Genomic DNA, 27612 nt, shown 5'->3' on the forward strand with positions numbered 1-27612 from the left:
AAAGCTGCAGTTTGTAACTTTTTCTAAAATGTTTTTTTTCCCATGTTTATAAAATTTGTCACCATGTTGAGAAAGTTTTGTTTGAGACAGATAATCTGTGAACAGGCTGCTGAAGAAATGCACCAAAAACAACTAATCAGAGCCAGGAGGCGGGGCTTAACGCTGTCAATCAACCTCATTTATGCGCTGCTAAATGTGGAGAAGAAACAACTTACTGTTACAGAAAAAACGTTTAAACATTGTCATTGGTGGCTAGGCTAACTAGCATCACCATTCAACATAGCAGAGACCAAGACAAGATGTGAGCATGAGGATGATTGACAGCACTAAGACCCGCCTCCTGGCTCCGATTGGTGAACGCAGAGGTGCCAGATTTTTTCAGATTATTTATCTTATATGATAATATCATTGCACGGTGAGAATTTTAACATATATGTAAGAAATATATTTTTTGTAAAATTTCTGCAGCTTTAACATCATTTTTGTTCTTGTTGGTTTGTGGAAGCCCGTCTGCACTGCAAAAACACTAAATCTTACTAAGTTTTCTGTGATTTCAGGTGTAAATGTCTCATTCATCTGGAAATAGGACAAAACTAACTTAAATGTAACTTTTCAGCAACATATGGGAGCTTGTTTTTAGTCAAGAGTTACTTAATATTAATGAAATATATCATAGTTTCACTGGCAGATGAAACTTATAACCAGACATTTTTGCCAACTTATAACCGAAACAATCTGCCAGCAAAACTATAATATATTTAACCAGTGTTAAGGAATTATTGATTAAAACAAGCTGCTGTTTGTCATATTTCCAGTTTAATTAGATATTACCCCAGAAAATAGAGAAAACTTGGTAAGATTTTGTGTTTTTTGCAGTGAAGTTTATTTTCTAACCACACAGAGAAAGCAAACTTTAAAAATGTTAAAATCAAAAGTTTCCTTGAACCAAACAGAATGAGTGAAGTGTTTCAGGCCGAGCGTAATTTATGGAAATCAAACATGATAACTTTATCCTTAATTATCTAAAGCTAGAGACGTTTTAAAAATACTCCCTAAGGTGTCAAACGTTGAGCCTTTTTTTTTATTAAATATGAATTATTACATAGTTGAAACTCCAGAAATGTCTTGGCATAAATCTTCCGCATAATTTTGTGTCTTTAATGAGCTGAAGTTCCACCAAATCAAAGTTTCTGCCCGACTTTGCTTTTCAACAACAGAAACTTCCCAGGTAAATTTAACTCCTCATCTGATGAAAGTTTCTTCATTTCTGTGAAAAATCATCTGAAAAAGCAGAACTTCAGTTTCAGTTTGATGTTTCTTCAACGGAGCCGGTTCTGTCTGGACCAGATGCTGAAAAAAAATCATTGTTAGAGTTTTTACAGTGAAAATATGACAAAAGTAAGTTAACTGGGGAAAAGGTGGAGTTACCCAAGAACATCATCATCACATGGACCAAATTAACTGGAAACTTTGGTATTTTAAGAGCAAAATGAAGATAATTTATATCCAAAACGTGATGAAAAAACAACATCAAGCAAAAGAACAATTTCTTTCTAAACAAAACATAGAAAAACAAAACCTGCAGCTGTGTGTCTGAGTTTGGTGAATATTTGTTTGTTTGTGGGTATTTTACTCAAGAGTAGCAATACTTCATGATAAAATCAGCTAAAGTACGTAACAGTAAAAACAAAAGTACATATTTTCCAAAAAGTTGCTCAAGTAAACATAACTAGTTTCTACTGACTTCTGGTTTTTCAGTGTTTTTATCATATTTGACCTGAAGGACTAAAATCTGGAGGTTTTACATGTAAACCCTGTAAACAAAGAGAATAAAATGTGTCTCTAATGTCCTGATGTTTCAGTGAGTGAGCCGCTGCAGCTGGTTCTGTTCTGCTCCCCCAAGTTTCCAGGACTGAAACCAAACTGGAACATGAAGGTTTTATCTGATTCAAACCAGCAACAAAACGGCCTGATGATGGACTTATCATCAAACATCTGGATCCTCGTGTCTCTTCATGAGACGCCGGAATAAAAATCCGTCCTGGTCTTAATTTTCCCCTCTGCGCTCGTTATTCGTGTTGCATTGCGGATCATCTTCTTTCTCCAGACAACGGTTGGTTTTTCTCCTGCGTGTGTCGGGCTGGCCGGCCTGCAGACGTCTGAACTCTTCAGTGACAGCAGGAATGAACGTGGGGCCAGGAGGCCGACAAGGGGAAACCAGAATGAAACGAAACAATTAGCATGAGGCTAACTTCACATTTAGCTCCATCATTTAAAGCAAGAAAATTTACCGATTTATATTTACCCTTGATGCAAATTAAAGTGATTCTGTTGTACTTATTTCTGGTTTTGAGGGTAATTATAGGATTTCTCTTTTTTAAAACTGCAGCAAACTGAAAAAGTTTTTCATATATTTGTCCAAACTGTCACCATGGCAACATGGTAACATGGTTTATGAGACAGATGATCTGTGAAAAGATCAACCTCCTCCCTGAGTTACTGTTGCTGTCTGACAAAATGCACCAAAAACAACCAATCAGAGCCAGGGGGCGGGGCTTAGCACAGTCAGTCAACCTCATGTACTCGCTGCTAAATGTGCTAATGGCAGAGAAATGACTTAAAGTTACAGGAAAACTGTTTATCCACCGGTTAAATGATGATAAAGTTAACTATGCTAACTAGCTAACACTAGTTAGCATAGTTAACTGTGCATAATTAAGTCCCTCCCACCTACAGAGAATGACTGTTAACTTACTGCAGGTGGAAGTTAACAATTATTTAACTATGCTAACTAGCTATTACATTTAGCTCGTTAGCATACTAACTCTGCTGGCATAGTTAGTGGCTATGCTAACTATCCTTAGCATTCATGACAGGCTGTGCTAGCTGTAGCCAAGTGGGAGAGTGCAAGACGGATGAGTAGCGTCACATGGAATGTGATTAACAGTGCTAAGTCCCGCCTCCTGCCTTTGATTGGCTGATTGGTTGTTTCTGATTAGCACTGGGAGGAAACTTTCTTCTTCTGTTTTTTTCACAGATTATCTGCCTCAGAGCTTCAACAAATATATAAAACAATATTTCTTAAGGTCACATGGCTGCTAACAGTGCTAATGCTAACGGTCGCCACTTTGACAGAATGAGAGTTGAATATTAATTTCCGCTCTGTGTGTTTTTTCACTCTCCAGTCGTTTTGATGCTTTCCTGTTTCCTGATCCCAGCCTACCTGTTTAACCAAAGCCACAGGAAACCATCTGAAACACAAACTGTTTCTAAAATGCGTCAGCCAAGAGATTTAGAAAGCAGGTAAATGCGACAGCAGACTGAACGACCCAAAAAGTCCGATCTCCTCCACTTCCACTAAATCGTATCCGATAGTTTTCAAAGTGTCGTGTCGTATTTATGCAACTTTTCCGTCATTGATGTGAGACATGCATCATAATTCAGCAGCAGAAGAAGCCAGACAGTAAATCTGGACGTAAACAATGTCTGAAAATGGTAATAATGAAGAGAAGAAATCAGTCTGAGTCAGTGAACGCATCACATCCCAACCCCAAACTTAAAGCTCATTAAACACAGAGGAGTTAAGAGGAGGCTTCATGGATGCAGAGCAGAGAGAAGCAAGAAGTTCAACGCGACTCTTCCTTTCATCATGGCGGACAATAGAAGATCTTTGGCAAACAAAATGGATGAACTTCAAACCCACCCAGAGTTTTGACGTTACTATGGATACAGGATCAGATCCCCTACTCCAACATCTCTAACAATAAAATCAGACAGATTTAAAGAGGAGCGGCAAAAGCAAAGGAGGTGGATCAGCAGCTAGCTAACTGATGCATCACCATCCACGACTCTTTGAAGATACTTGGATGGTTTGAGCTGTGACATTTCATTTCAGCCGGTTCTGGAGTGACTTCCTCAGACCCAGATGGTTCTGGACAATCTAGGAAATCCTGAAGGCTTTGAACTTCTCACCTTGAAGTTCTGATCCGGTATCCTGAACGTTTTAGCTCTTTCCTTGGTTCAGTTCTCCTGAATAAAATGAAGGTTCATTAACAGAACTTCTGCAGAACTTTGACCTCCTTAGGAAGAAGTTGGACCATTTTGCCGGAGCAGAGATATCCAAGGATGTTTTTCTCCTGATGGTCCAGTTGACCCGGTTCTACTGGAACCAGAACTCCATCATCTGCTCCACCTCCAGCTGCTGTGGTTCTGAGTCAAACCAACCTGTTCCCCTCCTGGCCTGTGGGGGCGCTGCACCAAGAACCACTGAAGGAAACGACACAAAAACCTCTGAAGACACTGAGAGCAACTTCCTTCTTCACCAGATGGAAACAAGATGGAGGCGTCAGATTTTAGTGTTGGAGGATTTCTCTTTAGTCTTTGGCTGAAGACCAGGAGCCATTTCTGCTGCTAACGCTAGGCTAGCATGTTAGTTTTGGTTGTATTTACCCAGAATGCCCTGTGCTGTAGTCCACTTCTTGCTTTTGGAGCGGTCTCTGGTCCGCTTGGCGTTCACATTCAAACTTAACCAAGGGTCAGAGGTCATAGGTCAATTAGCGTTCAGACCTCACCAACCGAACTGGACGTTCTGGACAAATGGACTGGAGTTGGATTAAAGCGGACTGAACAGAGCAGGTGTGAATGAAGACTTATCTTCTATATTATCAAATGTTGAAACTGATGGTTGAGATGCAGAAACCTCCCAGTTTCATAGGAACATTTTCTGTATTTGTTTTTAATCAAAGTCTTGCAAACGACTTGCAGCAGAGACACCCAGTTAGTGTTGTGCCAGGACAGGTGAGAGCTATCATGGCTATGCATGGTAGCACTTCCCTCTGCAGCTGTTGTCTTCTCCTCCAAACAGGTTTGTTGTGAAACCCCTCAGTCTGTTGGTCTTCCATGCAGGCAGCTTCCTGAGCTGCAGCTTCCTCTGCGTCTCTCCTCTGGATCCAGCTACACTTCACTCTGGGTTCAGTAATCAGACAGGAATCTGCTGAAGCTGTTGGTGATGAAACGTTGTAGCTGCGCTGATGTCAGAAGAAGCAGAGAAAGTTGGAGGATATAAAAGGCCTGAGAAGGAAGCAGTGAGCAGCTTCCTGAAAGCAGACGCCACAGCTTGCTGAGGTGTGACTCCAGAGCGGTTTCTCTGCAGGCGCTGCGTTGTCCTTCAGCTCTGCAGCCGTTCGGGTTCCTGCGGAACGGGCTGGCCCTCTGGATCTTCTGCTTCCACCTGCGGCCCTGGAAGAGCAGCACAGTTCTGCTCTTCAACCAGGCCATGTCCGACTTCCTGCTGAGCGCGGCGCTGCCGCTCAGGGCCAGCTGCTACTTCTCCGGGCTGCGCTGGAGCTTCGGCCCGGCGCTCTGCAACGCCTGCCTCTTCGTGCTGGTCATGAACCGCAGCAGCAGCACCTTCTTCCTCACGTCCATCGCCGTGGACAGGTACATGCACGTGGTGCGCCCCCACCACCCCGTCAGCTCGCTGAGCGTGACCAAGGCGCGCTGGGCGTCTGGCAGGCTGCTCGCCATCGCGGCGGACGCGCCCATCTTCGTCCTGCAGCACGCCAACTGCGGCCACTGCGAGAGCTTCAAAACAGACGTGGGCGCAGCACAGCCTGGCACGAGTTCGTCTTCCTGGCCTCCTTCTTCGTGCCGCTGCTCATCATCCTCTACTGCACCGCGCACATGGTGCTGGTGCTGCGGCGGCGCCAGCTGGCCCACAACGCCAGGATCAGGAAGGTTCTGTACTTCGTCTCGGTGGTGGTGGTCTTCTTCGTCTGCTTCCTGCCCAGCAGCGTCACGCTGCTGATGATCTGGATCTGGTCCAAACGGGCCGCCGGATCCTCCAGGACGCAGGTGCAGACTTCTGTTGGAACCAGAAATGTTTTGAGACAAAATGCACTTTTAGGAGTATTTTTACCCTATGGAAGACCATTAGGGCCACTGAATCAATTTTGAAAAAAAATCTGATTATTTTCAAAATCAGAATTTTGAAAAGAAAAAAAAGAAAAAGGTCATATTTGAGTTTAAGGTCAAAATTCTGAAAAAAGTAAAAGTTCTGAGGAAAAAAATCATGATTCTGAGAAAAAAGCAAAAAATTCAGAGGGAAAAATGAGTCAATATTCTGAAATAAATTAACTTCTGAGATTAAAGTCAAGAATATTATTTTTTTCTGTGGCTTTAATCTGATTCTAGTTTTTACTTTTACTTGAGTGACGTTTTATGAAGATTGCTCCTCTTCAGTAACATTTCTGTAAAAGTTCTGGAGTAACTTCACTGAATGAAGAACAAACTTGTTTTAACCAGAGATTCACTCACACCTGCAGGTTTTATTGACATTTTATCAGTTTTATATTGAAAAAAAATCCTTTGGATATATTTTTCCTGTTTTTGTTATTTTATTTAATTTGCATGGATTATTTTCCTTTTAGTTCTCTAAAATGCTAAAATTTCCACATAACTTTATTCCATAATCTGACATAATTATTTAGTGATTTTATTGAATTTTAGTTTTTGATAAAAGGAATAGTGTTGACTTTATTCACAGATTAAACTTGTTGTAGTTTGTGATCTTTTATTATGCATTTTGTTTTTTAACTAATGAAGCTAAATTTGAGTATTAAAGATTATTATTGTTATTATTATAAAATAAAACAATGCAGAGGAAAAGAATGAATTTTTTCTAAATAGTTTTGGAAATGTCCTCATATCATTCAGAGCCAAAGTTTATTCACTTCAGGATCAATTAGTTGATCAAATCCACTAAATTTGATCAACTATTTATCTGTTGGGATCAACTAGTTTGTCAAATTAACTAAATTCAGCTTTTTGTGTATTTCCAAGAGAAATCTGTTTTTCTAGTGTAAGTTGTAATCACCATATTTAATCAAATAATTTTAGTGAATTTATGTAATGTTTTCTTTCATGATCTATTTAATATTCAGATGAATTAAACTTTACAAACTGCAGCAGTTCTAAAGAGTGTTTCTAGTTTTATTTTAGTAATTTACCAATAATAAGATCCTTTCACAGGAAATGCTCCATCTATTCAGGGAGTTTTTTAAGCATCACTTTCATTTCTGTTTCACAAGTTTGGTATTTTTAAGTCTAATTATCTCACCTGAACCAGAAATAATCCTCCTGAGTTTGAGGGGCTGATTTGTTTTTTCCTGTGAAAGATAAACTCTGGTTAATCTGATGCACAGAAATTATGTTGCAATATTTACACAGAAGTTGTTTTGGGTTCCTGAAGAAGTCCGGATGGGTGGGCGCGTTCAGAACCAGAACCAGAACCAGAACCAGCCTTTCAAATGGAAACTTTCTGTTTTTGGTTCTGAGTGACGCTTCAACAGGAAAACCAAGTTTAGAAGATGTGATTCATGAAATACAGTAGAAGCTAAAAGGAAGTAAATAATGACTCAGCAGGCCTGTTCAGTTCGGTTCGGTTCAGGTCAGTTTGGTTCAGTTCGGTTCGGTTCAGGTCAGTTCGGTTTGGTTCCCTTTGGTTTGGTTCGGTTCAGGTCAGTTTGGTTCAGTTCGGTTCGGTTCGGTTCAGTTCAGTTTGGTTCAGTTCAGTTCGGTTCGGTTCCCTTTGGTTCAGTTCAGTTCGGTTCGGTTCCCTTTGGTTCGGTTCAGTTCAGTTTGGTTCGGTTCAGTTCGGTTCGGTACTGACAACAAGGATACAGACTAATTTAACTTAGTTAGTTAAATTAATTAATTAATCCATACTTTAAGTTGGATACCTTAACAGAGAAGAAGTGCAATAAGTTCACTTGAAGTAATTACTAACAGCAAACTTTAACTACACAACCCAAACATTGTTGAACATTTCCACATTTTGGCTACAACTCCTCCAGATAGTATTTACTGAAGATATGTTTAGTCATTTTTTAAACAGTATCAATATCTGTTTTCTAATTCTTCTGTTTGTTTTCCCTTACTTATTACGTTTTCTATTGAAATTCAGTGTTTTTCAGTCTGCCTGCTAGCTTAGTGTTAGCTTAGCTTCCTCCTCCCTGCATGAAACGCTCTTTCTTCATGAACATTTCCTCTCCTTCAGCAGCTGCAGCAGCAGCAGCAGGAGCTGCAGCAGCAGCAGGAGCAGGAGCAGCAGCAGGAGCAGGAGCAGCAGCAGCAGCAGCTGCAGCAGGAGCAACAGCAGCAGCAGGAGCAACATCAGCAGGAGCAGCTGCTGCAGCAGGAGCAACATCAGCAGGAGCAACAGCAGCAGCAGGAGCAACAGCAGCAGGAGCAACAGCAGCAGGAACAGCAGCAGCAGCAGGAGCAACAGCAGCAGTTAACCTGAACTCTTCCTCAATCTGTCCCCAGTCACGTCTCTCTCATCATCCTCCTCTGACCATAATGAATCCCGCAAACACTAACTTCCCCCCCATCTCAGCTCCAGCGGGTAAAGTTTGTGTGATAATTAACATGTCGGTTAGCTTGACATATTTTTCTGAATGGGCTTATGCGCTTTTTAGCTTTAGTTGTCTAGTTTTTCTGACCCGCGTTGTCTCGTATTTTACTCGGAGTCCAGTTAGCTGAAATGGCGCCATGACCTCAGAGAGGGGGGGCGGGCCAAGGAGGACCGAGGGATTTCATTGGATAAGCCCAATGTCCGTCAATAAAATCAACCAATGGGCTGTCGCGGTTGATAAAAATTATATTTAATATAATTTTTTGAGTTAAATTATGACAGACGAGGGCCGCCAGACATAGACAGTAAATACATCAGTCTGTAATGCCAGGTGTTAGCTCCAGCATTTCCCCCACTTAAACACAGGGGAACCTGCTGTGTGCAAACGGAGGAAGAGGAGAGAGCCGGCTGCTGTTTGGGAATGCTAACCCGGAAGGAGTCGCTGCTAAACGCTCCGGTTTCTAACTCCAGCTGCTAACGGTTAGCATCTGGGTCAAAACATTTTCTCCGACATATCAGAATGGTTTGTTACAAAGACTTAACGATGTTTTATTAAGTGCTTGTTAATTATGTTCGCTCGCTCTAATTTTGTCGCTCTAGCTAATGATGTTAGTTTGCTCCTGCTAATGGAAAAATTACTTCTTGCTAATGATGCTAACTTCTAGCTTATGGTGTTAGCGCTTGCTAATAGTATTATCTCTAACTAATGGTAGCAATAGTAATGCATCCATAATTCCTATTGTTAAAGGGGCAGCATCGTATAAAATACACTTTTTTTAATCTTTCCATCATGTTATAATGTTATTCCGTCATCATAAACAAACCTGCAGTGTTGCTTTGACTCTTTCATGTTTGAGGAATCCTTTAATCTCCATGGCAACCATTCAACTATGCAATGGACCTAGCCCCGCCTTGGAGGTGCAGCTCCTCCCCCACTCAACTCCTTCAGACTAGCCAGCAGTAATTAGCAAACAGCTGCTGAGCTTGTTAAAGGAGCTGCTGCTCAGAGCAGCGCTGGTAGAAACGTTAAAGGGTTAATAGAGGAGCCATGTTGGGACGACTTCCTGGAGGCGGAGCTTCAGAAACAGCAGGAATTTTTAAAGAGACAGAGGCCCAATTTCAAAGAGACAAAGGAGAGAATAAAGTTTCTAAGTCATATTTAATATTGATAGCATTTTTATAATCGCTGAAGGTAACAGTTACTTTATTATGCTGTAAAATGGCACAATGTGCTGGAAAACACAGGAAGGTGCACCTTGTGTTCGCAGACCAGAGTGGGAAGGAGAATTTATTCATTTATTCGTTATGTTTGCTAAAGCAAATCTGTTAGCTAAAGCTAACGTGTTTCCTCCTCTGTGTGGGTGCAGGGTGCCGCCGGGAGGCAGGCTGCACATCTCATGCGTGTAAATCTGCTCTGCCCCGTGTTGCACTGTGGAGGGAAATGATGAAGAGGAGGATGAGGAGGGGGGTTCCCCTTCATGTGAAGCAGCCAATCAGCTGGAAGCGGAGCAGCGGCGGTGGATTGTGAGCAGCAGCAGCAGCAGCATCCCTCTGCCTCCAGACGGACGTGATGCTCAGGGACAGAGCCGGACTCCTGAATCCGGACCGGGACGGCGGATCGGGTCGGGCCGCTGCAGACGGGACTGGAGCCGGACTGGACTCCCAGCAGGAAGTGAGGTGAGATGTTTGAGCTGAAGCTGCTTCAGGGACAGACATGTTCTATAAATATCTCTGCCGACTGTCTGTTAGAGCTGATAGAGCTGATGATGAGGAGGCAGCACAGCGTCGCTCCTCTTCCTCCTCTTCCTGTCTGGATGCTGCTTCCTGTTCACTATTGACGTATTGCAGTGGGAGCTGTGGTTCCCAGTTGGCCCTGTTTACTCAGTTTTAGGCTTCCCGTTTGTTGTATTTGTGTTTGTTTGCGTTATTCCGTGTTTTCTGGACTGAACTTTGTGTTCGCTGCAGGTTCTCTGACTCACCATGCTCTGTCGTCACTTCCTCTCCTCCTGCTTTCTGCTTTTATTGCTCCGGGTTGATTCTCTGGTTCTGGATTTAAGTTGAAGTTTTTTTATTTTTCCTGCCTGGAATCGTCGCGATTTGTTTTAATTTATTTAATTTTTGAACCAGAGTTGAATCTGTCCTCCTCTCTGTTGCTTGAATATTTGTGTGAACTATCTCAGGACGTTAGGAAAATGGAAACGGATCATTTTGATGATATTTATGTGCCGTCTGATTGGTCAGTGACTCCTCTGTGCGCTGAGGAACCAGAGTGAATGTTTGTATCAGCAGCTGGCCACTGAGCATGCTCAGTAGCATCCATTCAGACAGACATGAGGTCTTCACTCTGTTTGAGACCCGTTTTATTTTTGGGCTTTTCATTCCAGTTTTTGGAGGATTTATGGTGCAAACATTTGTGTTTAACATCAAAATGCAAAAACAGTTTGAATTGTCTACTACAGTAGTTCGAACTACTGTAATAGTTTTAATTAGTAGTCTTAACTTAATTGCTTGCGCCCTGTTTTCATGGCGATGTCTATTGTTTTCTTTTTCTGAGTGTCCGGGTGAAGCTCAACACATTAAAAAGCTCAACATTTTAAATGATGCTCCACCTGATATAAACATAAACAGCTTTATTAGAAATTGCTTGTATTGTAATTTTAAATGTAACAGAGACTGAAAAGAAATCAGAAAGAACAGGAGAAATGTCTGAAAGAGAAGAGAAAGAATCAGAGAGAGAAAACCAGCCGACACCGTAGAAATCTGCTGCTGCACCTGCAGAAAGAGAGAAAAACCAAACCAGACGTTTATCCTGGTGGTTCCTGCTGGGTTTAGCGTACAGCCTGTCCTGTCAGGGTTACTTTAACCTCTAAGGTTTATTTAGACTCAGCGTGTCGATGATTACAGAGGAAAACCTGAAGATGGTTAAACAGATTCTTGTTGAATCGTCTCCTTGTAGCAGCGTTCTGGGATATTTCACTGACTTTATCCTGTAAATCATTTATTTACAGTTTATTATAAAGTCAGTTTAATTGTGCAGTGATGATGGAAGAAAAGTGAGAGATTGTAGCAAGAGAGTGAAAACATTTGGAGCCGAGTTTTGTGCCGTCTGCCCAGATGTCCTTAAATTTGGTGACAGAAGACATTTGGTATCGGGAAGCTGCAGTCGGTGCGTCGTCTGGCCGTAAAGACCCGCGTTCCTCCTGCAGGAAGTGAAAGGTCAGATCAGCTCATATGGAAGAGCTGCAGCTCCGGTCTAGAACCAACGAAGCCCTGACCTTTGACCCCACCAACACCAGTAAGCCTAATGCATGAAATCCGACCTCTGTTCTCTACCTGATGTTTGTCCCTCCTTGAATCAATCGGATGTTTTTCAGTAACTTTCCTCCCAGACGAAGCGTTGTTTCTGTCAGGACGTTGAATCAACACTGCCACAGTCTTTAAAGCTGTTATTGTTTCTCATATATTTTTCTTTTAATGTTTTCACTGAAAACGGCTAAAAATCGTCCATGTGTTCAACCTTTGACCTCTTGCTCAGTTCTTATTACCCAGAAAAGCAGAAAGAGCGAAGCTAACCCCGCTAAGCGCTCAGATCCAGTTTGGACGCAGCGGTTTTCCTTTAAATAACTCCATTTATGTCGCTGTATTTGTTCCCTTCCTGTCTGAAGAACGCGTCTGGCTGCAGATTCATGTAATCTGAGCCTAAACTTCACTCTGAGTTATTGATTATTTGGGAAGAGCGCTCTTTAGTAACGTGAGCCCTGGAGGGGGGGTCGTCATGACGCTTATTAATAATGCATGCTTGGTCCTGCTGGGATGCCGGAGTGGAAACACATGCAGCTCGGTAATAAAGGCCACATGCTCCCACTGAACCGAACGGAGCTGCAGAAAACTGCAGATGCATTTTAAAGATGGAGACTTTTACAGTGAAGTCATCAGGGCTCAGGTTTCTGAAGGTTGATGTTTCCTGGATGAGAAACAAACGACTCTTCAAACTCCTTACAGCAAAAACAGGCAGAGTGTTTAACATGAAAGAGCAGAGTTTTATTAACTTAAACTACGATAAAGATAAATTTATCTGACTGTTTAAAAGAGTCTCATTAAGTTACACAGTCAAAAATTAAAGCAAAGATTTGGTTACTTCACCTTTCTTAAGAGGACAAAATGGGTTCATTCTGCAAAGTCTTATTTTCAACATCCAATGTTTAGCTCCAAGCTAATTAGCAGCTAGCAAACTATCTAATTTATTTAAGCAAGCTAAATATTTAGTTAGCAACCTCAGTATTCACTTACCAAGTTAAATAGTTAGCAAGCTAATCATCTAGTTTATAAACTAAATATTTACATCCAGACTAAATGTTTAGTTAGCAAGCTAAATAGTTATAAAGCTAAATATTTAGCTTAGAAATCAAATATTTACCTCCAAGCTAAGTAGTTAGTTAGAAAGTTAAATTGTTAGAAAGGCAAATGTTTACTTAGCAGGTGAAATAGTCATCAAGCTAAACATTTAGTTCAGAAACTAAACATAAATGTTAAAGCAAGTCTTCCAGTTCTGAAGCAGCAGCCCAGATCATCACTCTGCCACCTCCATGTCTGACTGGTGCTGGGATCTTCAGGATCCGTTTCCATTTCTGAACATGTTCATTTTTCTAAAGACAAGTTATTTTATCCCCAATATAATGTTGTATTAGAAAAACCTTTCTATGAGTGAAACTAACAGAAAAGTAACATTAATATTCATTCAGAAGGTGAAAAACTGAACCACTGTATGTTCATAAAATGTAAATATTAAATATCTATGTAGGTCTTTAGTACAAGTAATTTAATAACATTTTGTGACTGTAATGTAGAAACAAAAATAAAGGAAAATGTAACAAATAATAGAAAAAATGGACTTGAGCTGCTTTGGCAGGAACAAAAAGCATCTTCTGCGTCTTTAAATATAACAATTATCAATTATTTTCTTGTATTGTGTTTATTTGAAAATAAGTAAAAGTAATTTTAAATCAAGTGAAAATAATGGCTGTTAAAGTGTTTAGAGCATTAAAATAAAGGAAAGTTGTAATAAAGAACGACTGACTGATTTCATTCAGAGTAAAGAATCGGTTCAGAAGAATCTGTTCGCTCGTTATCATCTGGTTTGGATCAGGACGATTCGTTGCTTCTTAAATCCTTTGGCCTACTTCGTGTTGTTAGTCCTTCACCACCGGTTATTATCAGCTGATTTCCATTTTCACACAGGTTGGTTTGGCCTCAGTAATTTACAATGAGATCATATTCGTTGGATATTAAACTTTTTGTTGTCATGTTTTCTTTGAAAAGGCGTTTCGTGCCTCAGATGGAGCAGAGGCAGAAAGTGTCAGCAGGATAATTACAGGGTGTAACTCTCACTGCGGCTCCTCCTTCCTGGGCTTTCCTCAGGCAGAGGAGTGAAATAACAACTGCATCCCACCATGCGCTGGGAAACCAGCAGGATATAAAGTTTTCACAGCTGATTTTAAACCCTGAGCAAACTGAACCGTCCCTGTGAGAGCATCAGCCGTCTGGAGCAGGAGGAAAACCTGGTCTGAATAAATCTGACGGAGGATCTGGGCTTCCAGCCGCAGCAGGGAGGGATGGTCATTAAGTTCATACAGGTGGTTTATTACTGAGCCGTAAAGAACAGAATGGAGCATCCAGGAGGAATCAATTCTGATGTCTAATTTATTCACAGAGAGTCCAACAACAGGATGATAAAATATCAAACCACTAAAATACATTAAACCTTTAACAGGAGGAGCAGTTCTGCTGCTGCTGGAGAACATGCTGGGTTGTTCCTGTCTGAGCAACCGATGCAGACGGCCCAGAGTCCGCAGACGGTCTGCAGACGGCCCAGAGTCCGCAGACGGCCCAGAGTCCGCAGACGGCCCAGAGTCCGCAGACGGCCCAGAGTCCGCAGACGGCCCAGAGTCCGCAGACGGTCTGCAGACGGCCCAGAGTCCGCAGACGGTCTGCAGACGGCCAAGTAAGCATTTAGCTTGGAAACTAAATTGTTTATTACAAACAAAATATGAAGCTAGTTTTGATTGTCCACTTCTGCTTATCTTCAGCTGAATTTTCACATTAGCTTAATATTTAGCTGTGTAAATGTTAATTTGAAGCTAAATATTTAGTTTCTAAACTCCAATGCAGAAAACTTGACTTGTTTATGTTCATGATGGTAGGAGAGCCAATCAAGAAGCTCATGCATTGGCCCATTTTTACATGTAAGGTACAATAATAGTTCTAAGGTAACCATGGCCTGATGTCAGGTCCTGACTGATCAGACCTGCAGGCCGGCTGCGGCCCACGCCCCTCCTGTTTGGCCTCCCCTCATCATCTGAGGAATGTGGAGCCGGTGTTTGAGCGGCTCCAGCAGATTCCTGATGTTGGACCAGGAGGCAGCGGGAATGTTGACAAACGGAGCGAACGCGCCGTCTTGAACCAGGAATGTTCTGGATCAGAACCGACTGATCGAAGCTGCTTCTCCTTGTTTTGTGTTTTTACTTGATTTCCTCTGAACGTCTCCTGTTATCCCAGCTGGGCCTGTCTGCCCTTATCGTTCAGCTGCTTCACTGCTGCAGTTTGTTTGCTGTCCTGGATAATGAGGGAACGTTTCTCTGGGCTTTACGCAGAGCGCCATGTTGAACTTCAGCTCCACGACGAAGCAGATTTCACTTGGGAGGAAACAGTTACTCCAAGTCTGGGGTGCCCAAAGTGTGGCCCGGGGGCCATCGGTGGCCCTTTGAACAAGTTTGTGTGGCTCCAGAATGCTACAAACTCGTCCTCAATTTGATCATTGTTTAGCAGAATTTTAATAACAAATTTAATTCTTCTTAAATTCTTAGACACAAAGTATTTTACTTTTAATAACCATGATTTAATGTTGCAGTAAGTAGAGCTGTAAACATTCAGCCACTTCCTAACAAAGCAAACCAAAAATAAAATACTGGATGACATTAATTATTCTGTGGTTCTTGTTTCATAGCTGGGAATAGATTAAAAGATTTTCTAGACCAAATAAACTCAAAAGTAATTACATAAAAAGTTAGGAAATGGTTCTTATCAAGACAAAAAAAGCCGTTTTTTTTTATCTTTCCATCATGTTATAATTTTATTCTCTAATTCAGGTTTGGGTTGATTTTAAATCCAGTGACTGCAGTAAAACTGGCTGAGTCATAAATGAGATGATTTTATTGTTTTTACTTTGTTCATTTTGCCTGCTGGAGCTCCAGCCCAGTTCCTCAGGTGAACTGGGCTGGACTGGAGCTCTGATGTGGGGAGCCACACCTTCCTGTTTGTGGAAGAACAGAGGAGGTTCTGATCCGGTTCTGACCCGGTTCTGATCCAGTCAGAGCAGAAACAATCGAGTCTGTTTATGATTCTCCTGCACGACTGCCAGCCAAAGATTAGAGACATTCCAGCTGGTACCTGCTCAGACAGGTACACACACCTGGGGGGAGGCGGGGGGCTCCACCCTGCATTCAGGATGAACCTCAGGCAAACAGTCCGACTGTCTGAGTCTGAGTGGAAAGACGTTACGGTGGTTTGTGCACATGTTGACTCACACACACACACACACACACACACACACACACACACACACACACACACACACACACACACACACACACACACACACACACACACACACACCCAGTGAGGCGCTGAAACAGACCGCTCTCTGTACCTTTTGCTCCCCGGAGCCGCTCACCTCCTCTCCTCGCCGCTGCTCTGCCACGTCGGCGGGAAACTCCTCCCGGCGTCCCGCTTCTGCTCCGGGACCGGACCGGACCGGACCGGGTCAGGAGTCTAAACCAGCCCCAGGGTTCAGGTGTTTACTTGAGGAGACATGAGTGGATTCCTCTACAGGGGCCGGTAAGCTGCTGACTCTGGATCTGTGGGGATGGAGGTATTTCTGCGCAGTGGACGGGTCCGAACGGGTCTCTGCGGCTGTCCTGCAGTTAGAACTGCCGCTAACGGCTTTAGCTCTGCACACTTTCTGCCTCTTCAGCTCAGAGGCTCAGACGGCCACAGCTGATCCTGTCAGGAAATCAAATGGATTCAACTCTGAGCTGCTAAAAATGAGCTCAGGTTTTATCTCACAGCTGAGATAAACCAAGACAGAACCACAGTAATGATGTTATTATTAAAGAAATAACATTTACATAATGATAATAAATGTTATCGTGTTACATTTATTATTATCTACATGCACTGTGCCTTTAAAGTAGTGGAGTCCAAACTTTTTGCCAAAAGTGGCCAAATTAAACAGGAAACAAAAATTATTAAATTAAAAATACAAAAATTAGTTTTTCTGTGATTTTTCTTGTTTTGTTTTACCTGCTAAAAAACAAACATTTATCAAATCTGTACATTATTACAGATCAAAAACATAAACTGCTTCAAACTGTTAATGCTAAAGCGCTATATAAACTGTATTTAGCATAAGCTAATGCTAAAGCTAAAGACTAACATGGTATTTAGTGGAAGCTAATGCTAAATTGCTGATTTTAACCTGGCGTCATGAGGGGGATGTGTGTGTTTAACACACTCTGGGTGTGTGTTCATGTCAGTGTTTTGTTCTTTTCATTAGTTGTTCAGCTGAATAATAAATTATTTCAGTTCCACTTATGAAGATGTTGCATTAAAACAGACTGAAGGTAGTTTTTATTCTGTTCATATGAACTGTGCTGATTTCTGTATGAAGTCCAGTTAAAGTAATCCAGAACCGCTGCTGAGGTTCTGAAGCGGTGCCTGCAGTCTCCTCTGGATCCAGCCGGTAATAAGCGGTTTGGAGAAACTCCTCTGACTGTTTACTGCGTCTTCATTGGTGAGAGACGGCGGTGTGACCTGAGGCATGCGCTGACTCAGGAGCCGCAGCAGCCTGACGGGTCAGCGCGGCCCACCCTGCTGCAGCGCCTCTGGAGGATTTCTGCTCCGCTCCAGGAGCATCTGGATGATCTGCGTTAGGAGACCGGGTTCTGGGACGGTTTGGCTGACCCTGTCTCTGGTTTCAGGCACGGCGCTGCAGAGAAACCGGCCCGGCCCAGGAGCCTCGGACCCATGATGGGTAAGAACTTCCTGAAAGTTTTCCGTCCTCGCTGCTACGCCTGTCGCAAAAAGCAATAAATCAATTAATCGCATCATAAACTAGAACAGCAACTTCCTGGTTTACATGATTGATCATTCTTTGCTTTTTTCTCTAACAAAATCTGGGTGGTAAAACTTTCAGTCTGGTGTTTTTCTCTCTAAACAGTTTTTAAGGATAGTTTTGTTTACAGAGACTTCATAATTCATTTTATTTGTTTCTCTTGCTTTATTTATTTATTTTGGATCTTTAAAATGTTTTCCAGTTCCAGTGTTAAATGTTCATCAGAATTTAAAGTTTGTTGATCTTTGAGAATCTGTTCTTGCACTATTATCCCATTACCATCAAACTACTGGAAATTTGTTTCCAAACAACAAGATTATTGTTTATTTCAATAAGTTCTGGGATGATTCTGGGATGGCTCCTCATGACGGAGCGACTCGCTGCTGCAGCATCAAAACCGGATTTCAGTTTGGCTCTGGAAACTCTTTTCTTTATTTAAAGCAAAACATTATCATATTTTAGGTGTTCAGATCTAAAATAAAGTTATTATTTATTAAGGATTTGTGAAGTTATATTTAAAGTAACTAACCTAACAGTTTCTTTTTCCGGTTTGTAAAGATGTTAAAAACAAGAATCAGGTGCACAGACTGCTCTGATCGGCATGGCTCATAATTATACATACGGAGTCAAATATGGAGGTGAATTTGGTGCAGCTGCTGGTTTTCGGTCGACCAGCAAACAGAACAACAGGAAGGTCCAAGAAACTCAGCAGTTTATTATATAAGTTTGTAAATATTTCAGATTTTCCTCAAACTTCAAACCAAGTCATCATGTTCTTACCAGAAAATGCCAGATATTAAAATCCGCTTTCTCCAATAAAATAAAGAATCTTCCTGAAATCTCAGGAGATTTCATCATGAACCTCTTGAATAAATGTGTCCAGACCTTTAAACCAGTAAACCTCAGATCTTCCCGGTGCAGATCTGCTGCGCCTATAAACGTCATGTGGACGTATTTATTCACAGTTTATAAATATGTGTGAATATTTCCATCTATAATCAGCTTATAATGAGCTGAACGAGTCAGGAAGCGCTCAGTGTTCCAGCTTCAGCAGCACCAATATCAAACTGCCATCTACGGAAGCCCAGATGTGCCACAATTCTAAAAATAAAAACATTTAAAATAAAACTGTAACAAATACATGAAAACTATTAAAAATGCTGAATTTGCATCATAATTAGAAACTAGAGTCGTGAAAATTTCCCGCAAATATTTTGAATATTTCTCAAAAATATTTCAGATTTGCAGGCCAACATGAAATAATTAAACAGCTTATTTGATTGGTCAACCTTTCCTGGGTCAGTCCATTAGTCCCGGCCACTTTTCTTAACAGGATCCTCATATATTTATGAAGATAAATAAATTAATGGTGCGTTCCCCTGTTACAGCTGCTTAGCCTAAAGTCAGAACTCAGACCTGAACCTTCAGAGTCACATAAAGATGGTTACAAAGTCGGCCTTCTATCACCCACTGAACATGTCCAGGATTAAAGAGCTGATGTTGTTTTTGGATAAATCAAATGTAAAACATGTTTAGAGCTGCCTTTGATTCATAATAACTGGATTATCTTTCATTATAGTCTGGATTACAACATCTTATGGCTTCTGTTTATGTTAGTACTGTAATGCAGCGCTTGTAAGTTGTTTGTTTTTGTCATGTAAAGCTCTTTGAACTGCCTTGTTGCTGAAATGTGCTGCAGAAATCAACTTATGTAGCTATTTTAGAACATGTTTCATCTCAGCAGATGTTTCTAGTAGTCAGATCACAGCATTCCTATTGAAACAGGACAAATAAACAGTTTGTTTTCACCTTTTCTTGCTTTTTATGACATTAATCTAAAACGTTAGCATTCAAAGATCTGCTGGAAGCTCTTAAGACAAACTAAATGAAGAACTTTTGAAACCTTGTTAAATTACAGCTTGTTTGTCTTCTGTCCTCCGTCAGATTTCTCGTGTGATGAAACAGGAAAAGGTCCTCCGGTCCAGATGCACAGCCTCAGAGAGTTCGAACAGGTAAGAAACATTTTCATTAGACGGATCTGCGTAATGGAGGAGTGAACGGCTGGGTTTGGCCTTCAGCTGCGTGTCGGAGGCGTTCAGACTCGTCTCTGCTCGCTCTTAATCACTGGTTAGGTGTGTTTGGAAAGATGAGGTGGCAGCTGGAACAATGCATGAGTCTAAACGCTTCCCTCTGCAGAAGCCCCACTGTAATTTCACTGCTGACGTCGTTTTCCCGTCAGCGTTTCACCATCCAAACACATTTCCATGTAGCTCTCAGATTTAGCGTCTTCATGCTTTTCTAAGTGAATTGTGGTTTATTTATAGAGCGCTTTTCACAGACAAAATCACAAAGCGATGTAGAATAAAAGTCGACCTTAAATTGGACAAAGAATGAAAAGAAGGGAAAGTAAAAGTGTTTTCAGTTGCTAAGCTAAGCTAATGCAGTGGGGTGAGGGGAGCCACCATTAGACTAAATTAGGTCGACATTAACATGTTTTTGCTCAAGTAAAAAGTAAAAAAGTATTTTGTAAATTGGCTACTCAAGTACTGAGTAACTGATCAAAACGTCAATCATTTAATATTTAAAATTTGCATCATCTGGTGGACCAAAGTATAAAGTTATGTGGAATTTTTTATAATTTAAGGATCAAAATGAAAATAATTAATATAAATTAATATTATTAGAAAATAACAAAATCAGGCAAAGGAAATAAGTGGTTCAACATAAAATTTATGAAACTTTAACAAAAACTGAAGTTTGTTCTTCATTCAGTAAAGTTTCTCCCAGTGGGTAGAGGATCCAGAAATTTTACTCAAATAAAAACTACAGCGTAGTAAAATTACTCCTAAAAGCACATTTCTTCCTCTGAATAAAATACTCTGAGTAAATGTAACTAGTTACAACCCAACCTTGGCTAATGCTAGTGCTAAAGCAGTATAGATAATTTTCCAATGAATCTAAACCCGTTGCTGCATGACATGAAGTGTGCTGCACCCCGCGCCCATCTACCTGCTGGAGGGCAAAAAACTGCTCGCTAACGATGACTAGCATTGATTTTAAATATTTTAGCTTCTTAATCTTAAATGTATGCCTGATATATAAAAGAAGAAGGGACGCATTGCTTTGCTACTAATTGACAACACTGAAACAACTAGATAGCAAGGTCAGGAAAGGTTTTAATTAAGAAGAAAAATAGCGATTGAGAGGGAAGTAGTTCATCTATGCTAGCTTGACTATGACAACCTTAACATGTAGGTGTGCTGTGGAATTCTATCTGTTTCGGTTCAGTTACAAAATAAGAAAAGGCGACCTAAACACCACTTCATCAGTAGGGCAGGTGTTTAAATTAGTTAATCAACCACCGCTGTGTTAGCTTAGCTAATGGCAGCAGTAGCTAATCTACCACAGCGATCATTTATTAATAATCGCAAAACAAATAAGTCTGACAACATGACACTGAAACAGACTGAATGTTCTGCTCTTTGTGTGGGAAATGTTTGAGCTTGTTTTGGCTGTTGAATCCTGAAACATAAAGCGGCGTTGTTGTCAGTTGCTATGGCAGCGAGTCTGTGTGTAGCGTAGCCGATTCAGGGAGCGATCAAAGTGGTTTTGAGTTGTTCTTTAACCGTTTTTCTGCTATTTTTCTGTTATTTTCCCTTTGCTGTGGCGCACTGCACTGAGTTAATAATTTCTGCATCCAGGTTTCAGTTAGCTAACGGTTCTAATGCGGCAGCGCCGCCATGGATGGAATGGCATGTAAAGAATCGTCTTTTGCTCTCCAGCGTTGGGCACTAAATTTCCCAATATGTCCCAGTAACATGAAATTGATCTATTTGAGCAGATTTCTTCAAACTAGGTGAAATGTGCCTTTAATTTGACCCAGAATAACTGGGTTATTAGCTGTTTATGACCTTATTATCTAACTGTGCTCATATTGATGCAGGAAATCAGTAGAAAACTTGTTGGGTTTTTTATGAGCCTCCCCTGATGAGGTGGAGCCCTGGGCGGTGAGCCATGTGGTCCAATCAAAAGCAGCCGTTTATAGCGTGCAGGCAGGTGGGCTTTTACCTTTAAACTTTGTCAGCTCTAATTAGGCCAGCTGAGGTAATTACTGGGGGAGCGATTCACCTCCTGGAAACGCAGGTGAAAAAATCTGGACGGCGTCCTGAGACTGACAGCTTTTAGAACGGCTCCGGGTCTTTAACCCGGGGTCAAACCGATTTTGACGTTTAATGGCTTCAGAAGGCTGAGTCATGCCTTTAATGCATCCAAACAGGCCGCTTGGCATTTCCATATATGAGCTGTGATTTACGGAGCGGGGTGTGAATGGGCGCGGATTTATCTGGGTGACCGTGACTTAAAATCAGGACTAGAAGCAACACGAGTTTAATGCAGGATCCCACAAATGTTTTTATTAAAGTTTACAATGAAAAAGATTTGAAACTGTTATTTTTATTTATCCTTCCCTTTTTTCTGGTTCCATTTGTATTTAAACCATGAAATATGTTGCTGTTGATTTGGTGACATGGTGTCAGAGTGTTGGACTCTTCTGGCCAATCAGAGGCCAGAGTTCAGAGGGACACGCCCACTCTCATTAACTCCCATTATATTCCAGTGGGTGGTTCTGGAGAAACCGGACCAGAAGGTTCTGTTTGACGTCTCAGATCTAAAACACTGATGATACATAAACATAAATGGTTGTTTCATCAGGAGGTTTTGATTCTCTGAATTATTTTAACTCCACTTTTCATAAAGCTCCATTTTGTTTGAGGGTAAATCTGTTTCCTGCTGTTGGTTTCTCTTCCTGTTTGGGCCTAAAAAAAGATGCCAATCACCATAGCAACCACTTAATTGATTACCAGGAAATTTACCTTAATTATGATGTAAAACACAATTTGTTCATGATACTGAAGTTTCTTTTATTTTACATTGGAGACTTTTTTCTTTTCCCTTCAGTTTTTCTCCCTTTTTTCACTGGATTTTTAAAATTTGTTTAGTTTTTTCTTTTTTTCCCCCACATTTTCCACTGGAATTTATTTTCTTCTTTTTTTTCATTCCACTGGGATTTTTGTGTTTTTTATTTTATTTCTAAGTAGTTTTTCTTTTTTCATTGGCGTTTTGTTCTTCGTATTTCTCTGGAGTTTATTTTTACAAACTGCTTTTCTCAGAGCAGATCATCAAAGCAGCTCAAATAATACATGAATGAAAGCCTGAGCTTTCCGTAATTATGGCCGCGTACCGAGCAAACCCGTCTTCTTCCCGTTCTGACCCGATGTCTAATCATCTGGGCTGTTGTGGTTCTTTGAAATCTTTCTGCTGGTTTCCATCAGCGCAGAAGGAAAACCAGTGGAGATGCTGGGATCAAGTGTTCCTGAACGCTGGAGGACATCGGGCCGCAGTGGTTCCGAATCTGCTTTTCTCGCCGGGCCGACAGGTTCTGGGAGCCCGGCCAGGATCATCACTGTTCTGATATCGCTCAAGAGGTTCTGCCCATTTACAGATCCAAAGAGGACAGGGTTCTGGTTTGGATGAGCTGGGATTAGTTTGGAAGAGTCCGGGTTGAAGATGAACAGATGGGAACCAGAGCAGAACCTGGAGTTTGATCCAAACGCCTGTTTCCTCCTGAAGAACCAGAACTGGTTCTGTTCAAGTTAGAGAAAATCAGCATCTAAAGAACGTCACAACTTATTCACAACGTTCAAACTGTTTTATCCACTTCAGAAAGTCCAGACTAAACATTTTACAAATACAAGAAATAAATATTTTAGTGACCAGAACATCTTCTTCCACGTTTTTATAGCGTCTTTGTTTTCCAGGATTTCCTCTGATGATTCTTATTTACTACAACAAATTATCAGGTTCCAGACTAGGAAAAAATATTTAGGTTATTATGAGAATAAAGTAATAAACACAACTTTTTTTTCTATAATACGAGAAAAAAGTTGAAATAATAAGAAAAAGTCACAATATTACCGGAGTCGTGTTAAGGCGGACCGGAGTCGTGTTGAGGCGGACTGGAGTCGTGTTGAGGCGGACTGGAGTCGTGTTAAGGTGGACCGGAGTCACATTAAGGCGGACCGAAGTCATGTTAAGGTGGAGTGGAGTCACATTAAGGCGGACCGAAGTCATGTTAAGGTGGAGTGGAGTCATGTTAAGGTGGACCGGAGTCGTGTTAAGGTGGAGTGGAGTCACATTAAGGCGGACCGAAGTCATGTTAAGGTGGAGTGGAGTCACATTAAGGCGGACCAAAGTCATGTTAAGGTGGAGTGGAGTCATGTTAAGGTGGACCGGAGTCGTGTTAAGGTGGACCGGAGTCGTGTTAAGGTGGACCGGAGTCACATTAAGGCGGACCGGAGTCATGTTAAGGTGGACCGGAGTCGTGTTAAGGTGGACCGGAGTCACATTAAGGCGGACCGAAGTCATGTTAAGGTGGAGTGGAGTCATGTTAAGGCGGACCGGAGTCGTGTTAAGGTGGACCGGAGTCGTGTTAAGGTGGACCGGAGTCACATTAAGGCGGACCGAAGTCATGTTAAGGCGGACCGGAGTCGTGTTAAGGTCAGTGGTGTATTGTACTTAAGTACAATTTTCATGTATCTGTACTTTACTTAAGTAGATTTAATAATGGGTACTTTCTACTTTTACTCCACTACATTTTACAGTAAGTATCTGTACTTTCTACTTCACTACATTTCTACAAAAGTGTCGCGTTACTCGTTACATCCAAGTCGCACTGCTCTCTTTTTGTCCGTTAAAATATGAAGTTCAGGGACTTTAAGGTGGCGCCGTAAAATCCAAGCAATAACGTGACTTAGTGTCTGTTGTCACCCATCGCCTCCCCCTTTACTAGCACGGAGCTCCAGACATGCGCAGTGGTTTCCTCTGAGCAGGAGAAGATGTCTAACTAATCAATAATAGCTGCATAAATCACAAGATATGACGACATGTAAAACCAGCAGCGCTTCGCTTTCACAGACGGTGGGACTTTGTCCAACTTTTAACGTCACTTAGAAGGAAAGCTTAAAGAAAGGTAAGATCTGTGGACGTGATGCTAGCAAAGCTAGCTGTACTGAGACACATGTTGCATCTGCGATGAAAAAAGTTGTCACTCATGCGCTGAATTATTGTGTGGATTCAGGAACGATCCGATTCTTCTGGACGGATCTTTACTAAGGTTGATGGGACTGAAGCCTCACTGAGAGCCGTTCTTTGTTCTTGTATACACTGCAATAGCTATATATAGCTATATATATATATATATATATATATATATATATATATATATATATATATATATATATATATATATATATATATATATACACACACACACACATTTATTTAATTGCCGAATAAGTAAAAGTTGAACGTATGAACACAGAGCATGCTCATTGGTTGATTTTGTCTCCTGTCATGGTGGCAAACATGCAGTGGGAGGGAGGATGAGAACAGTCATGGTGCTCCTTCTGACAGTGTTCATAGTGTTGTTGTAATGTTACAATTACAACTGTAATTGTAACATAGCAATTACAGTTAATTGCTATGTTTCATGGTTTAATGGTGCAGACAGTTGTGGTTTCTGACATGGGCAATATGGGCAACCGCCCAGGGCGTTATTTTTATAGGGATGGCAGGCGACCTCTGCGGATTGTAGCACAGCGATGAAAGCAAAACAGAATGAAATGAGTTGTAATTGATACTGGTTAAATATATTTCAGCTCTAAGTATTTATATCTAGGTGTTTTTATGGAAATGTGGATCTTTCAGATCAATCTGAGAACCAATTTTGATAGGTGCACTTCATTTTATTGTGTCATGTAGCGCAGGGCGCTGGTCTTGGTCTCGTGTTCAGTGGTCTTGACTACAACTCTGCTACGTGGCTCCTCGATTGCATGTCTTCCCCCCCACACCTCCGTTCCATCCCCTTTCAGTTGGATTTCTTTCTAAATAAATGTCACTAATGAAGTTCATGCTACGTTAGGACAGGAAATAAGATGTTTCCATCCCAGAAATTATGATGCATAGAATCACATATCTAAGTCTAAACTCTTACAGAGAATAAACACAATAAGAACATGTTTAATCTGTGACATTGTTTATTAAAATGGCACATTTATGATGTATTCAAATTAAATACTATCGGCACACTTAATGATATTAGCGATTAGGTTATGTATTCAGCAAGTACTTTTACTTTTAATACTTAAGTATTTTTAAAAGCCAGTACTTTTTTACTTTTACTTAAGTAAAATGTTAATGTGGTACTTTGACTTTTACTTGAGTACATTTTGCCTGTGTATTTGTACTTTTACTTAAGTACATTTTTTGAGTACTTTCTCCACCACTGGTTAAGGTGGACCGGAGTCGTGTTAAGGTGGACCGGAGTCACATTAAGGTGGACCGGAGTCACGTTAAGGTGGACCGGAGTCACATTAAGGCGGACCGGAGTCACATTAAGGCGGACCGAAGTCATGTTAAGGTGGACCGGAGTCGTGTTAAGGCGGACCGGAGTCACATTAAGGCGGACCGGAGTCGTGTTAAGGAGGACCGGAGTCACATTAAGGCGGACCGGAGTCACATTAAGGCGGACCGAAGTCATGTTAAGGTGGACCGGAGTCGTGTTAAGGCGGACCGGAGTCACATTAAGGCGGACCGGAGTCGTGTTAAGGAGGACCGGAGTCACATTAAGGCGGACCGGAGTCGCGTTAAGGCGGACTGATCAGTGCCCTGAATGCAGCCTTACTGGTTGCATTCTCACCAGTAAGGCTGGTTAATAGGAGTCTCTCCCCAGAGCCTCATATTAAGTTATTAATCATTTAAGCGCTAATCTTTATGAATAACCAAACAGCCTCTGTTTTGAAATGTCAGGTTATTTTGGTTGGAGTAAATGTGAGAAGGTCGCCAGTTTTCTGAAACAACTCAGCTGAACGCCATCTGATTCCCGTCAGGACGCCGTGTTGTTTACAGGTTAGCGTCTCGAGGCGTAACCAACGGAAACATGTTGATTTCTGACAGGAAGCAGAGTCCCAGCGCTGTGATGGCGCTCATTAAAGCCGTGGCGGCGTCACGCTAACGTCTCCTGACAGCGGCGGCGCGCTGCTCCCCTCAGCCTAACAGGCTTATTGGATCCAGGCCGCGGCTCGCTCTGTTTGTCCTCCGTCCACATTTGGGTCGGGTTAGGGAACCGGCTAACTCGGGTGAAACGTGAACCTGCCGGAGCTGCTTTTGGAGCTGTCAAACATCCAGCGGAGGTTCTCAGAACTGAGAGGAGAAAAATCACCCAGTCAAAACGCCCGCCGTCTCAAGTGGTCTTTATTAGTCCTCAGGAGAAATTGGAAGCACATGGCTGCCTATAAATGTGAAATCAAACCGACCACGGAAACACTTAGATTGATGGAAGATGGGGGAGGATTGCATATAATTTCAGCCATTAAAACCTCAGGACAAATTAGGGTTGCTAATCTGTTATTCTGCCCTCAGTGTCGGTTCTGACTCCTGAAAAGCCTCGCATGGTTTGACGCGTCTGTCAGAGATGGATTACCGCTTCCAGAAACAAAGCGTTAGCGCCGCCGCATCCTATCTGCGGAGGTTTCATCTCCTCCAGCTTCTCCTGGATCCCAGTTTGTTGTGGCGTTTTAAATAGGTCAGAATATGTGTGTGTGTTTGAATTGAGCCCTGAAGCTGCTGCCTCTGATTTGCTGCTGCTGAATTAAAAAGCAATAAAACACAGAGTGTGTGACGCTGGAACTGAAGCAGAGGTCCAGTTTGCTCACACGGTACAGAACCTCAGAGGGAAGTTCTGCCAGACGTCTCCATGTTGGAATGTAATTATCGAGTCAAAACAGAGTTTAAGTTCTTTGTGACACTTAAAAGCCCATAATTCATTTAGAAATGGTGTATCTATTGTTTTTTTCTTACCTATAGAGGTCTCCATTTTTTACCTGTGCAATGCATGCTGGGTCGACAGCGTGGGCAGGTCAAAGTGGACCTGAAGCCTCCCAACAAAACACAAGACAAGGTGGAGAGGAGGATG

General features: G+C 41.7%; 1 protein-coding gene and 1 pseudogene across 5 annotated transcripts in view; both read left to right on the forward strand.

The window, feature by feature from the left end:
* Window positions 1-4809: 4809 nt before the first annotated feature.
* LOC111609742 lies at window positions 4810-5984 on the forward strand (annotated as a pseudogene).
* A 2289-nt stretch (window positions 5985-8273) lies between these two features.
* LOC102229261 (myomegalin-like) overlaps window positions 8274-27612 on the forward strand; it is an 81985-nt gene continuing 62646 nt past the window's right edge. For 2 of the 5 annotated variants that reach the window (XM_023338923.1, XM_023338924.1), the window contains exons 1-5: window positions 8274-8404; window positions 9781-10090; window positions 14184-14414; window positions 17449-17501; window positions 19527-19594. In XM_023338923.1, the coding sequence (XP_023194691.1) occupies window positions 9984-10090; window positions 14184-14414; window positions 17449-17501; window positions 19527-19594 (459 nt within the window). In that variant the 5' untranslated portion in view covers window positions 8274-8404; window positions 9781-9983. Of the gene's footprint in view, window positions 8405-9780; window positions 10091-13935; window positions 14047-14183; window positions 14415-16122; window positions 16307-17448; window positions 17502-19526; window positions 19595-27612 lie in introns of those variants that run through there. The other 3 variants (XM_023338928.1, XM_023338927.1, XM_023338929.1) reach the window with 3 other exon arrangements.

The sequence above is a fragment of the Xiphophorus maculatus genome, chromosome 9 (genome assembly GCF_002775205.1).
Source record: "Xiphophorus maculatus strain JP 163 A chromosome 9, X_maculatus-5.0-male, whole genome shotgun sequence".
NCBI classification, from domain to species: Eukaryota; Metazoa; Chordata; class Actinopteri; order Cyprinodontiformes; family Poeciliidae; genus Xiphophorus; species Xiphophorus maculatus.